At 41.1% G+C, this 14,834-nt stretch overlaps 1 protein-coding gene across 1 annotated transcript; it reads right to left on the bottom strand.

Annotated features, from left to right (window-relative positions):
• Positions 1-1,642: 1,642 nt before the first annotated feature.
• On the bottom strand, positions 1,643-14,546 carry LOC139391095 (calnexin). The gene is made up of 12 exons (XM_071138613.1): positions 14,467-14,546; positions 14,092-14,153; positions 13,478-13,551; positions 11,346-11,404; positions 9,893-10,034; positions 9,485-9,566; positions 9,111-9,303; positions 8,030-8,295; positions 3,029-3,148; positions 2,741-2,852; positions 2,592-2,665; positions 1,643-2,499 (listed from the first exon to the last, which is right to left on the bottom strand). Exons 2-12 carry the CDS (start codon positions 14,149-14,151, stop codon positions 2,491-2,493), a joined length of 1,191 nt encoding a protein of 396 aa, XP_070994714.1. The 5' UTR covers positions 14,152-14,153; positions 14,467-14,546; the 3' UTR covers positions 1,643-2,490.
• Between the last annotated feature and the right edge of the window lie 288 nt (positions 14,547-14,834).

The following is a 14,834-nucleotide window of genomic DNA, read 5'->3' on the forward strand; positions in this document are numbered from 1 at the left end:
AAGTGATCAGGCCTACTGTAGATCTTACTGTAGAAGTGACCAGGCCTACTGTACATCTCACTGTAGAAATGACCAGGCCTACTGTACATCTTACTGTAGAAATTATAAGGCCTACCGTACATCTTACTGTAGATATGACCAGGCCTACTGTGCATCTTACTGTAGAAATGACTATGCCTACTGTAGAAGTGACCAGGCCTACTGTGCATCTTACTGTAGAAATGACCATGCCTACTGTAGAAGTGACCAGGCCTACTGTACATCTCACTGTAGAAATGACCATGCCTACTATAGAAGTGACCAGGCCTACTGTACATATTACTGTAGAAATGACCAGGCCTACTGTACATCTCACTGTAGAAATGACCAGGCCTACTGTGCATCTTACTGTAGAAATGACCATGCCTACTATAGAAGTGACCAGGCCTACTGTACATCTCACTGTAGAAATGACCAGGCCTACTGTACATCTCACTGTAGAAATGATCAGACCTACTGTACATATTACTGTAGAAGTGACCAGGCCTACTGTACATCTCACTGTAGAAATGACCATGCCTACTATAGAAGTGACCAGGCCTACTGTACATATTACTGTAGAAATGACCAGGCCTACTGTACATCTCACTGTAGAAATGACCAGGCCTACTGTGCATCTTACTGTAGAAATGACCATGCCTACTATAGAAGTGACCAGGCCTACTGTACATCTCACTGTAGAAATGACCAGGCCTACTGTACATCTCACTGTAGAAATGATCAGACCTACTGTACATATTACTGTAGAAATGACCAGGCCTGCTGTACATCTCACTGTAGAAATGACCAGGCCTACTGTACATATTACTGTAGAAATTATGGGTGAAAACAAGTCTAGGTTGGAGCGGTTGCTGTTACAAGTAATACTTTTTATTTTGAACTGGAATAAACTGAAGCAAGATGCTTTTTGAGGCAATAACTCTCACAGTTCTGGGTTGTTCATCTACAACAGAAGGTGGTCTCCTGCCTGGCTCACACTGTTCTGGGTTATTCATCTACAGCAGGAAGTGGTCTCCTGACTGAGAACCCACTCACACATTTCTGGGTTGTTCATCAACAACAGGAAGTGGTCTCCTGCCTGACTCACACAGTTCTGGGTTGTTCATCTACAGCAGGAAGTGGTCTCCTGCCTGACTCACACAGTTCTGGGTTGTTCATCTACAGCAGGAAGTGGTCTCCTGCCTGATTCACACAGTTATGGGTTGTTCATCTACAGCAGGAAATGGTCTCCTGCCTGACTCACACAGTTCTGGGTTGTTCATCTACAGCAGGAAGTGGTCTCCTGCCTGACTGAAAAAGCAGTAGATGTTCTGATCCAGTTTGGCACCACACACCTATGCAAGTCAGGGTTCTCAAGTACAGAAACAGTTTCAATGCTGAGCATGACCTCCGTGTTGCACTGTCTAAAGCAGAGCCCAGAATAGACCTGCTTGTTTAAAACGTCAACCAGCCACACACCTCTCATCAGGACTGTGTGTTCTGGTCTACAGCTGTGTGATGTGATCAATCCATTTATTCCAGGTCAGAATGAAATTATGTCTTGTATTTTAACAGAAACAGTTCCAACCTGGACAGGTACATAAGAATAAACTAAATAAAAATAGACATGTAAATATGTTTATGGGTATTTCATTGCATTTTTTTAGGCATAAGGGCAATGAAATGTTCCGATATTTACGTATAGTTGCACATTTTCCTAAGCTTGTGTCCCAGCAAAACACAGAATTTCTCATTTGGGTCTCAGGCTTAAGAACCCCTGGTGTACTGCCTTCTCAAAATACAAAGCAGAGCTCCTGCCTTTCAAGCAACTTGTTTCAAATCATCATTAGAGTCTCATCATGCAGCCTTACAATGTATTAAATCAAAACATACAGGCCAACGTTTGTAGAACAACTAAAGTTACATTAATGACTCTAAATTAAGCATCTAGGAGGACCTATTTCTTTGTTAACCGCTCAACACAGAATAGTTGCACTCCATCAAACTGTTTGGAGAACATATCCTTTCTATTTTATTCAGCTTTGTTCAACTGTATTCTTCATACTATAACATATTATAAAATAATGCAATGGAATTACAAGAAAATCTTGTCTGCTGAATGAACTAGTGTAGCCCACAGCCATATGGCACAGCCAGATCAGGGCCTAACATCAGGACAACACAGAGTATGTTATTCTGTTCTACTGAAATAGACTACATTTTCTTATATTATGCTTCTTTAGACCTGTCTAAAATAAATAATGGATTTATTGTGGTGTAGGCTATATTATATGGATTTATTAGACATTTTAAAATGTAGACGTTCCAAAGGTCTGTGTCAGCGATAATAACCGTGAGACCGACAGTTATTTGCTTGACAATCACTGGCTGACGAAATTCCGTGACCGCCACAGCTCTAGTTAGTCCTCAGGCTGGTTAGGGTTGGTTAGTCCTCAGGCTGGCCAGGGATTTTCACTCATTCTGTAGACAAACACAAAGACACATCACATCAGTGATGTCTGTAGAAAGACATCTAACACATAAAGGTGAGAGGTTAAAGGTCATGTCTTCACCTCAACCTCCAGGTCTGACTTCCTCTGAACCTTCTGAGTTTCTCTCCTCCTGGCCCCCTCTCTGCTCACCGCACCTACACACACATACAGCACATCTTAAACGTGTAATGTGTCTGCCTGCACATACAGTGTGTTGGTGTGTGTCTCACCATAGTCTGAGAGGCTGGTTGGTCTGTCTGGCTGGTCTCTCTCTGGTTGTCTGTCTGGCTGAGGTTCATCAAACTTCTTATAGTAGTAGTCCTGGTCAGGGGGCCCGAATCTCTGACAAACATAGTACTATTGGATTTGTGTGTGTGTGTGTGTGTGTGTGTGTGTGTGTGTGTGTGTGTGTGTGTGTGTGTGTGTGTGTGTGTGTGTGTGTGTGTGTGTGTGTGTGTGTGTGTGTGTGTGTGTGCGTGCGTGCGTGCGTGCGTGCGTGCGTGCGTGCGTGTTTGTACCTTGTCCGGCCACATGTAGCTGATGAAGAGGATGATGGGTAATCCCACCGTGAAGATGTAGACACCCCAGAGCCAGGGACGAGAGTTAGTTGCTATCAGTAGTCGCTCCAACAGGCCGGGCTGGGAGAACACACAGCGCACGGACACCGCACAAGCGCACACACACCGCACACACACACAAACCGCACGCACACACACACACACAAACCGCACGCACACACACACAAACCGCACGCACACACACACAAACCGCACGCACACACACACACACAAACCGCACGCACACAGTTATTTCCGAGTGGAGTATCACAAAGAGAGACGTACAGATTGAGAGAGAGATGAGTGAAACAGAGAGAGAGAGACATACAGATTGAGAGAGAGATGAGTGAAACAGAGAAAGAGAGACATACAGATTGAGAGAGAGATGAGTGAAACAGAGAAAGAGAGACATACAGATTGAGAGAGAGATGAGTGAAACAGAGAAAGAGAGACATACAGATTGAGAGAGAGATGAGTGAAACAGAGAGAGAGAGACATACAGATTGAGAGAGAGATGAGTGAAACAGAGAAAGAGAGACATACAGATTGAGAGAGAGATGAGTGAACCAGAGAAAGAGAGACATACAGATTGAGAGAGAGATGAGTGAAACAGAGAGAGAGAGACATACAGATTGAGAGAGAGATGAGTGAAACAGAGAGAGAGAGACATACAGATTGAGAGAGAGATGAGTGAAACAGAGAAAGAGAGACATACAGATTGAGAGAGAGGTGAGTGAAACAGAGAAAGAGAGACATACAGATTGAGAGAGAGATGAGTGAAACAGAGAAAGAGAGACGTACAGATTGAGAGAGAGATGAGTGAAACAGAGAAAGAGAGACATACAGATTGAGAGAGAGATGAGTGAAACAGAGAAAGAGAGACATACAGATTGAGAGAGAGATGAGTGAAACAGAAAAAGAGAGACGTACAGATTGAGAGAGAGATGAGTGAAACAGAGAAAGAGAGACATACAGATTGAGAGAGAGATGAGTGAAACAGAGAAAGAGAGACATACAGATTGAGAGAGAGATGAGTGAAACAGAGAAAGAGAGACAAACAGATTGAGAGAGAGATGAGTGAAACAGAGAGAGAGAGACATACAGATTGAGAGAGAGATGAGTGAAACAGAGAAAGAGAGACATACAGATTGAGAGAGAGATGAGTGAAACAGAGAAAGAGAGACATACAGATTGAGAGAGAGATGAGTGAAACAGAGAAAGAGAGACATACAGATTGAGAGAGAGATGAGTGAAACAGAGAAAGAGAGACATACAGATTGAGAGAGAGATGAGTGAAACAGAGAAAGAGAGACATACAGATTGAGAGAGAGATGAGTGAAACAGAGAAAGAGAGACATACAGATTGAGAGAGAGATGAGTGAAACAGAAAAAGAGAGACGTACAGATTGAGAGAGAGATGAGTGAAACAGAGAAAGAGAGACATACAGATTGAGAGAGAGATGAGTGAAACAGAGAAAGAGAGACATACAGATTGAGAGAGAGATGAGTGAAACAGAGAAAGAGAGACAAACAGATTGAGAGAGAGATGAGTGAAACAGAGAGAGAGAGACATACAGATTGAGAGAGAGATGAGTGAAACAGAGAAAAAGAGACATACAGATTGAGAGAGAGATGAGTGAAACAGAGAAAGAGAGACATACAGATTGAGAGAGAGATGAGTGAAACAGAGAAAGAGAGACATACAGATTGAGAGAGAGATGAGTGAAACAGAGAAAGAGAGACGTACAGATTGAGAGAGAGATGAGTGAAACAGAGAAAGAGAGACATACAGATTGAGAGAGAGATGAGTGAAACAGAGAAAGAGAGACATACAGATTGAGAGAGAGATGAGTGAAACAGAGAAAGAGAGACATACAGATTGAGAGAGAGATGAGTGAAACAGAGAAAGAGAGACATACAGATTGAGAGAGAGATGAGTGAAACAGAGAAAGAAAGACATACAGATTGAGAGAGAGATGAGTGAAACAGAGAAAGAGAGACATACAGATTGAGAGAGAGATGAGTGAAACAGAGAAAGAGAGACATACAGATTGAGAGAGAGATGAGTGAAACAGAGAAAGAGAGACGTACAGATTGAGAGAGAGATGAGTGAAACAGAGAAAGAGAGACATACAGATTGAGAGAGAGATGAGTGAAACAGAGAAAGAGAGACATACAGATTGAGAGAGAGATGAGTGAAACAGAGAAAGAGAGACATACAGATTGAGAGAGAGATGAGTGAAACTGAGAAAGAGAGACATACAGATTGAGAGAGAGATGAGTGAAACAGAGAAAGAGAGACATACAGATTGAGAGAGAGATGAGTGAAACAGAGAAAGAGAGACATACAGATTGAGAGAGAGATGAGTGAAACAGAGAAAGAGAGACATACAGATTGAGAGAGAGATGAGTGAAACAGAGAAAGAGAGACATACAGATTGAGAGAGAGATGAGTGAAACAGAGAGAGAGAGACATACAGATTGAGAGAGAGATGAGTGAAACAGAGAAAGAGAGACATACAGATTGAGAGAGAGATGAGTGAAACAGAGAAAGAGAGACGTACAGATTGAGAGAGAGATGAGTGAAACAGAGAGAGAGAGACATACAGATTGAGAGAGAGATGAGTGAAACAGAGAAAGAGAGACATACAGATTGAGAGAGAGATGAGTGAAACAGAGAAAGAGAAACGTACAGATTGAGAGAGAGATGAGTGAAACAGAGAGAGAGAGACATACAGATTGAGAGAGAGATGAGTGAAACAGAGAGAGAGAGACATACAGATTGAGAGAGAGATGAGTGAAACAGAGAGAGAGAGACATACAGATTGAGAGAGAGATGAGTGAAACAGAGAAAGAGAGACATACAGATTGAGAGAGAGATGAGTGAAACAGAGAAAGAGAGACATACAGATTGAGAGAGAGATGAGTGAAACAGAGAGAGACATACAGATTGAGAGAGAGATGAGTGAAACAGAGAGAGAGAGACATACAGATTGAGAGAGAGATGAGTGAAACAGAGAAAGAGAGACATACAGATTGAGAGAGAGATGAGTGAAACAGAGAAAGAGAGACGTACAGATTGAGAGAGAGATGAGTGAAACAGAGAAAGAGAGACATACAGATTGAGAGAGAGATGAGTGAAACAGAGAAAGAGAGACATACAGATTGAGAGAGAGATGAGTGAAACAGAAAAAGAGAGACGTACAGATTGAGAGAGAGATGAGTGAAACAGAGAAAGAGAGACATACAGATTGAGAGAGAGATGAGTGAAACAGAGAAAGAGAGACATACAGATTGAGAGAGAGATGAGTGAAACAGAGAAAGAGAGACAAACAGATTGAGAGAGAGATGAGTGAAACAGAGAGAGAGAGACATACAGATTGAGAGAGAGATGAGTGAAACAGAGAAAGAGAGACATACAGATTGAGAGAGAGATGAGTGAAACAGAGAAAGAGAGACATACAGATTGAGAGAGAGATGAGTGAAACAGAGAAAGAGAGACATACAGATTGAGAGAGAGATGAGTGAAACAGAGAAAGAGAGACATACAGATTGAGAGAGAGATGAGTGAAACAGAGAAAGAGAGACATACAGATTGAGAGAGAGATGAGTGAAACAGAGAAAGAAAGACATACAGATTGAGAGAGAGATGAGTGAAACAGAGAAAGAGAGACATACAGATTGAGAGAGAGATGAGTGAAACAGAGAAAGAGAGACATACAGATTGAGAGAGAGATGAGTGAAACAGAGAAAGAGAGACGTACAGATTGAGAGAGAGATGAGTGAAACAGAGAAAGAGAGACATACAGATTGAGAGAGAGATGAGTGAAACAGAGAAAGAGAGACATACAGATTGAGAGAGAGATGAGTGAAACAGAGAAAGAGAGACATACAGATTGAGAGAGAGATGAGTGAAACTGAGAAAGAGAGACATACAGATTGAGAGAGAGATGAGTGAAACAGAGAAAGAGAGACATACAGATTGAGAGAGAGATGAGTGAAACAGATAAAGAGAGACATACAGATTGAGAGAGAGATGAGTGAAACAGAGAAAGAGAGACATACAGATTGAGAGAGAGATGAGTGAAACAGAGAAAGAGAGACATACAGATTGAGAGAGAGATGAGTGAAACAGAGAGAGAGAGACATACAGATTGAGAGAGAGATGAGTGAAACAGAGAAAGAGAGACATACAGATTGAGAGAGAGATGAGTGAAACAGAGAAAGAGAGACGTACAGATTGAGAGAGAGATGAGTGAAACAGAGAGAGAGAGACATACAGATTGAGAGAGAGATGAGTGAAACAGAGAAAGAGAGACATACAGATTGAGAGAGAGATGAGTGAAACAGAGAAAGAGAAACGTACAGATTGAGAGAGAGATGAGTGAAACAGAGAGAGAGAGACATACAGATTGAGAGAGAGATGAGTGAAACAGAGAGAGAGAGACATACAGATTGAGAGAGAGATGAGTGAAACAGAGAGAGAGAGACATACAGATTGAGAGAGAGATGAGTGAAACAGAGAAAGAGAGACATACAGATTGAGAGAGAGATGAGTGAAACAGAGAAAGAGAGACATACAGATTGAGAGAGAGATGAGTGAAACAGAGAGAGACATACAGATTGAGAGAGAGATGAGTGAAACAGAGAGAGAGAGACATACAGATTGAGAGAGAGATGAGTGAAACAGAGAAAGAGAGACATACAGATTGAGAGAGAGATGAGTGAAACAGAGAAAGAGAGACGTACAGATTGAGAGAGAGATGAGTGAAACAGAGAAAGAGAGACATACAGATTGAGAGAGAGATGAGTGAAACAGAGAAAGAGAGACATACAGATTGAGAGAGAGATGAGTGAAACAGAGAAAGAGAGACGTACAGATTGAGAGAGAGATGAGTGAAACAGAGAAAGAGAGACATACAGATTGAGAGAGAGATGAGTGAAACAGAGAGAGAGACATACTTGTTTCCGTCCCCAGGTGTCCTGTGTCCATCTCTCAGCCAGCTTCAGGTCATCAGTCAACAGGAAATTGTCAAACATAACTTCCCCCGACAATGACCACAGTTCCAGACCCAGCGCTGCGACTGACCCCACCCCTAATCCAGACACCGGGGACTCTGGTTGGCTGTCAGGGGATTCTGTGTACTGGACTTCGTCTGTCAGCAGGCGGCCTTGACTGATCAGCGATTGGTCAATGAAAATCTCATACCTGCTGTCTTGATACAATTCTGCACACGCACGCACACACACACACACACACACGTTAAATACTTTATTTGACTCCACCAATCAAAGGTCTCTGTCAGCATGTCCCTCAAGGGTCCAGAGAGCACCTCCTTCTCCAAGCAGCTAGGATACCCACGGCAGCTGAAACAGAGCAGTACCCAGCCAACTGCTTTGCCCTAGTTGTTGTCAGGCCCACAGTCTGGTGGCCACACACTGCAAGCCTGTGAGCGTGGCAGAGACTGCCACATATCATCACCTCCAGCTTGCACCTCCACCGAGGCTGTTCCAGCCTGCCTGCACCTCCACCCGAGGCTGTCCCAGAGTGCCATGAGGGGCTGGTATTTAAGCAGATTCTCTGCCAAGGCCTTTTCCATGTAGCCATCCAATGAGCAGCCCACTTCCAAAATGAGCACCTCCCCCTGGCCTCCCCCCACAACAACAATATCTGGAAAAACACATCATAAACATCACACCAGCTTCCCTTTACACAAAAATGTTCATGCATGTGTGCTGTTGGTGAGACCACTTTTCTCACCTCGCTGGCTATCAGGTCAGCAAGCCAGTCATGTGAGAGTCATTTCTCTGGGTATGAACATCGACTGTCGCAACATGAATGGAAACAATTGCAGACTCATGAGAAAAATCCTAGACACTAAACTGCTCCAGGAGAAAACCATGTTTGTCTCCCCCGGAGATCCAGGGAAATGGAGTAGAGTGGCAGCAATCCTGAATGGAACTTTCTATAGGAAAGCCATGTGTTTCACACACAGATGTGAGGTTTACTGTGTAGTATTTAGTGGTTAGGCTGCATACTAACGTAGTGTGTAGAGGTGTGGTTGTCGGTCGGTGAAGTACACCGTCAGGTCATCGACGGGTTGGGGTGCGTGTATCTCTTGGTTACGGCCGTTGCTAGAGTCCGTTACCCTGACGATGAGATGGAGGCGGTGGCTGGTGCCGCACTTATCAGGACCAAACATCACAGAGTACGGAGTGGACTCACTGAACTGGCTCTACGCACATACACAGAGATATATACATATATATATATATATAAATACACACACACACACACTTTGACACATGCACACACACAACATCATACAACTTCCTCCATACGAAACAAGAACAGAACAAGGAGCATCGTTATAGAGGACGAGTAGATGTTGAGCAGCAGCAGTTGGGTCAACTCACCAGTCGTAGCAGATGGGTCTGAGTCAGCAGTTTGATGTAGGCTCCACTGCACTCTACATCTCTCCCGAACCTCACCTCATACCTGTACACACACACACAGTAGTAAGTAGTTTGAAAAAGACTCAACTGATGTGGGCGTGTCGAGCATACATATGTGTGTGTACTCACTGCAGGCAGAGAGGTGTGTGTATGACAGTGAAGGGTGTGTGTACTCACTGCAGGCAGAGCGGTGTGTGTATGACAGTGAAGGGTGTGTGTACTCACTGCAGGCAGAGAGGTGTGTGTATGACAGTGAAGGGTGTGTGTACTCACTGCAGGCAGAGCGGTGTGTGTATGATAGTGAAGGGTGTGTGTACTCACTGCAGGCAGAGCGGTGTGTGTATGACAGTGAAGGGTGTGTGTACTCACTGCAGGCAGAGCGGTGTGTGCATGAAGTTGAAGGGTGTGTGTAGGTAGGCAGCGATGGCATGGTGTCGTCCTGATGACTTCATCACCAGTGCTCTATTCCCAGGATACATTGCAGCCGCTGGCTCTTCCACCACCCATTGGCCTGGAGGAAACACACCTTTAACCCCTGGCTCTAACGCTAACCTCTGGATACTCTACTGCCTGCTGACCTGTAGGAAAACACACAGATGACCTTTAACCCCTGGCTCTAACCTCTGGATACTCTACTGCCTCCTGCCCTGTAGGAAAACACACCGATGACCTTTAACCCCTGGCTCTAACCTCTGGATACTCTACTGCCTCCTGCCCTGTAGGAAAACACACAGATGACCTTTAACCCCTGGCTCTAACCTCTGGATACTCTACTGCCTCCTGCCCTGTAGGAAAACACACAGATGACCTTTAACCCCTGGCTCTAACCTCTGGATACTCTACTGCCTCTTGCCCTGTAGGAAAACACACCGATGACCTTTAACCCCTGGCTCTAACCTCTGGATACTCTACTGCCTCCTGCCCTGTAGGAAAACACATCGATGACTTTTAACCCCTGAAATTGTACACTTAACGTCGGTGACAGCTCCTGGTGTAGTCTACCTACCATCAAACTGTCAGTACTCTACCTCCCATCATACTGCAGTACTCTGTCTACCTCCCATCATACTGCAGTACTCTGTCTACCTCCCATCAGACTGCAGTACTCTGTCTACCTCCCATCATACTGTCAGTACTCTGTCTACCTCCCATCATACTGTCAGTACTCTGTCTACCTCCTATCATACTGTCAGTACTCAGTCTACCTACCATCAAACTGTCAGTACTCTGTCTACCTCCCATCATTCTGTCAGTACTCTGTCTACCTCCCATCATACTGCAGTACTCTGTCTACCTCCCATCATTCTGTCAGTACTCTATCTACCTCCCATCATACTGCAGTACTCTGTCTACCTCCCATCATACTGCAGTACTCTGTCTACCTCCATCATAATGTCTACTCTGTCTACCTCCATCATAATGTCTACTCTGTCTACCTCCATCATACTGTCAGTACTCTGTCTACCTCCATCATACTCTCAGTACTCTGTCTACCTCCCATCATACTGCAGTACTCTGTCTAGCTCCCATCATACTGTCAGTACTCTGCCTACCTCCCATCATACTGTCAGTACTCTGTCTACCTCCATCATACTGTCAGTACTCTGTCTACCTCCCATCATTCTGTCAGTACTGTGTCTACCTCCCATCATACTGCAGTACTCTGTCTACCTCCATCATACTGTCAGTACTCTGTCTACCTCCTATCATACTGTCAGTACTCTGTTTACCTCCCATCATTCTGTCAGTACTCTGTCTACCTCCATCATACTGTCAGTACTCTATCTACCTCCATCATACTGTCACATTGTAGTCTACATACCATCGTATTTGAGAGCCTCGGCATCTGTCTCTTTCACAGCCTTGGATTGGACCCATCTCCTGTAAAACACATGACACATTGTCTTACTGATACGATATTAGTTATATTACTAAGACACTACTATTACTAACTACTATTACCTTGACAATACTATTACTAACTACTAGTACCTTGACAATACTATTACTAACTACTGTTACTAAGATAATACTATTACTACCTACTATTACCAAGATATTCCTATTACCACCTACTTTTACCAATATATTACTGTTACTAACTACTATTACCAAGATATTACTGTTACTAACTACTATTACTAAGACAATACTATTACTAACTATTAATTATACCTAGTATTACTAAGATATTACTATTACTAACTACTGTTACTAAGACAATACTATTACTAACTACTATTACTAAGACAATACTATTAATAACTACTATTACTAAGACAATACTATTACTAACTACTATTACCAAGACTATATTATTACTACCCACTATTACTAAGACAATCCTATTACCAACTACTAATTCTACCTATTATTACTAAGATAGCACTATTACTAGATATTACTATTACTTACTATTATTACTAAGATATTACTATTACTAACTACTATTACTAAGACATTACTATTACTAACTACTAATTCTACCTATTATTACTAAGATATTACTATTACTAACTACCGTTACTAAGACAATACTATTACTAACTACTAATTCTACCTATTATTACTAAGATATTACTATTACTAGATATTACTATTACTTACTACTATTACTAAGACAATACTATTGCTAACTACTATTACCAAGACCTTACTATTGCTAACTACTATTACTAAGACAATACTATTACTAAGACATTACTATTACAACCTACTATTACTAAGACAATACTATTACTAACTACTAATTCTACCTATTATTACTAAGATATTACATGTACTAACTACCGTTACCAAGACAATACTATTACTAACTACTAATTCTACATATTATTACTAAGACATTACTTTTGCTAATTACTATTACCAAGATATTACTATTACTAACTACTATTACTACAACATTACTATTGCTAACTACTATTACTAAGACATTACTATTACTAACTACTATTACTAAGACAATACTATTACTAACTACTATTACTAAGACAATACCATTACTAACTACTATTACTAAGACAATACTATTACTAACTACTAATTCGACCTATTATTACTAAGATAGTACTATTACTAACTACTATTACTAAGACATTACCATTACTAACTACTATTACTAAGACAATACTATTACTAACTACTATTACTAAGACAATACCATTACTAACTACTATTACTAAGACAATACTGTTACTAACTACTATTACTAAGACAATACTATTACTAAGTACTATTACTAAGACATTACTATTACTAACTACTATTACTAAGACAATACTATTACTAACTACTAATTCTCCCTATTATTACTAAGATAGTACTATTACTAGATATTACTATTACTTACTACTATTACTAAGACAATACTATTACTAACTACTATTACTAAGACAATACTATTACTAACTACTATTACTAAGACAATACTATTACTAACTACTATTACTAAGACAATACTATTACTAACTACTATTACTAAGACACTACTATTACTAACTACTATTACTAAGACAATACTATTACTAACTACTATTACTAAGACAATACTATTACTAACTACTATTACTAAGACAATACCATTACTAACTACTATTACTAAGACAATACTGTTACTAACTACTATTACTAAGACAATACTATTACTAAGTACTATTACTAAGACATTACTATTACTAACTACTATTACTAAGACAATGCTATTACTAACTACTAATTCTACCTATTATTACTAAGATAGTACTATTACTAGATATTACTATTACTTACTACTATTACTAAGACAATACTATTACTAACTACTATTACTAAGACATTACTATTACTAACTACTATTACTAAGACAATACTATTACTTACTACTATTACTAACTACTATTACCAAGACATTAATATTACTAAGACATTACTATATGGTGAATGTAGAATATAGATTTAAACAGATCACGTCACCTATCTAGAGGATCTGAGTCAAACGTCTCTGCAAAATGTGCTTCTTCTGGAACCTGAACAAGTCTGTAGGTAGCCTGAAAGAGAGAGAGGGGGGAGAGAGAGGGGAATAGAGTGAGAGAGAGAGAGAGAGAAGAGAGAGAGAGTGAAGGGAGAAAGAGAGAGAGATAAGAGAGACAGAAAGAGAGAGAGACAGAGACAGAGAGAGATGAGAGAGAGAGAGACAGAGAGAGAGAGGGGTAAACAACAGTTTATAGGTTAACAGGGTAGTTAAAGAGTAAAGAGGTCAGTGTCACCTCAGTTAATAAAACAACGACAGGAGAACAGCACTCAATAACTCTTATAATATGGCACATATAGTAGACATTATAGTAATCCAGTCCATATATCTAGTATGAATGAGAGTAATCCAGGTCACATATCTAGTATGAATGACAGTAATCCAGGTCATATTTCTAGTATGAATGACAGTAATCCAGGTCATATATCTAGTATGAATGACAGTAATCCAGGTCATATTTCTAGTATGAATGACAGTAATCCAGGCAATATATCTAGTTTGAATGACAGTAATCCAGGCCATATATCTAGTTTGAATGATATTAGCAGAGCCTGACCTGAACTGGATCCGCCGGGGTTAAACACACACAGGCAAGCAGCAGGCGGCCGAACATCATGTCTGTTTCACACGCACGCACGCACACACAGACACACAGACACACAGACACACAGACACACACACACACACACACACACGCACGCACGCACACACAGACACACAGACACACAATACATAACCATGTTTCCCTCTCGTCAAGGGTTACGTCGCTAGCTACTAGATAACAGATACTGTATCAACACAACAGATCCTATAACCTACAAACCCCGCTACTCCAAAAAGATACAGTACGTAATCACCACGTGTGTAAAAAAAACATACAGGTTAATACAGGTTACCTGTTAATACACTTATAATAATTGTGAGTGTTTACCTGGTCAGACGAGGTTCTCAGAGACTGGTTGCTCGGTGGGAAACAGACTTCCTCAAAGTGTTCGTGTAATTACAGCTGGACTCTGACCCCTCCTCAGTCAGTCAGCCATCTCTTAGCAACCAATGAGCTTTGTCACCATTAAGGCATTAAGAGCAGCAATGCACTGTGGGATTGACATCAGGTGCTGCAGTTTCATCTGTATTGGTCATCATTATTTAGTGATGTTAAACCAGTTTAATCTGTATTGGTCATCATTATTTAGTAAAGTAAAACCAGTTTAATCTGTATTGGTCATCATTATTTAGTGATGTAAAACAAAGGTTACGTGTGTAACCAAGGTCATGTGAGCTATATGGACCACTCCATTA

The sequence above is a fragment of the Oncorhynchus clarkii genome, chromosome 31 (genome assembly GCF_045791955.1).
Source record: "Oncorhynchus clarkii lewisi isolate Uvic-CL-2024 chromosome 31, UVic_Ocla_1.0, whole genome shotgun sequence".
Taxonomy (NCBI): Eukaryota; Metazoa; Chordata; class Actinopteri; order Salmoniformes; family Salmonidae; genus Oncorhynchus; species Oncorhynchus clarkii.

Excerpts from the sequence above, each read along its gene's own strand:
- LOC139391095 (XM_071138613.1), bottom strand. The coding sequence starts at position 14,151 with ATGATGTTCGGCCGCCTGCTGCTTGCCTGTGTGTGTTTAACCCCGGCG. Across the intron at positions 10,035-11,345 it reads CGAGGCTCTCAAATACGATG|GCCAATGGGTGGTGGAAGAG; the intron begins GTATGTAGACTA and ends TGTTTCCTCCAG. Across the intron at positions 2,853-3,028 it reads GCTACATGTGGCCGGACAAG|AGATTCGGGCCCCCTGACCA; the intron begins GTACAAACACGC and ends TATGTTTGTCAG.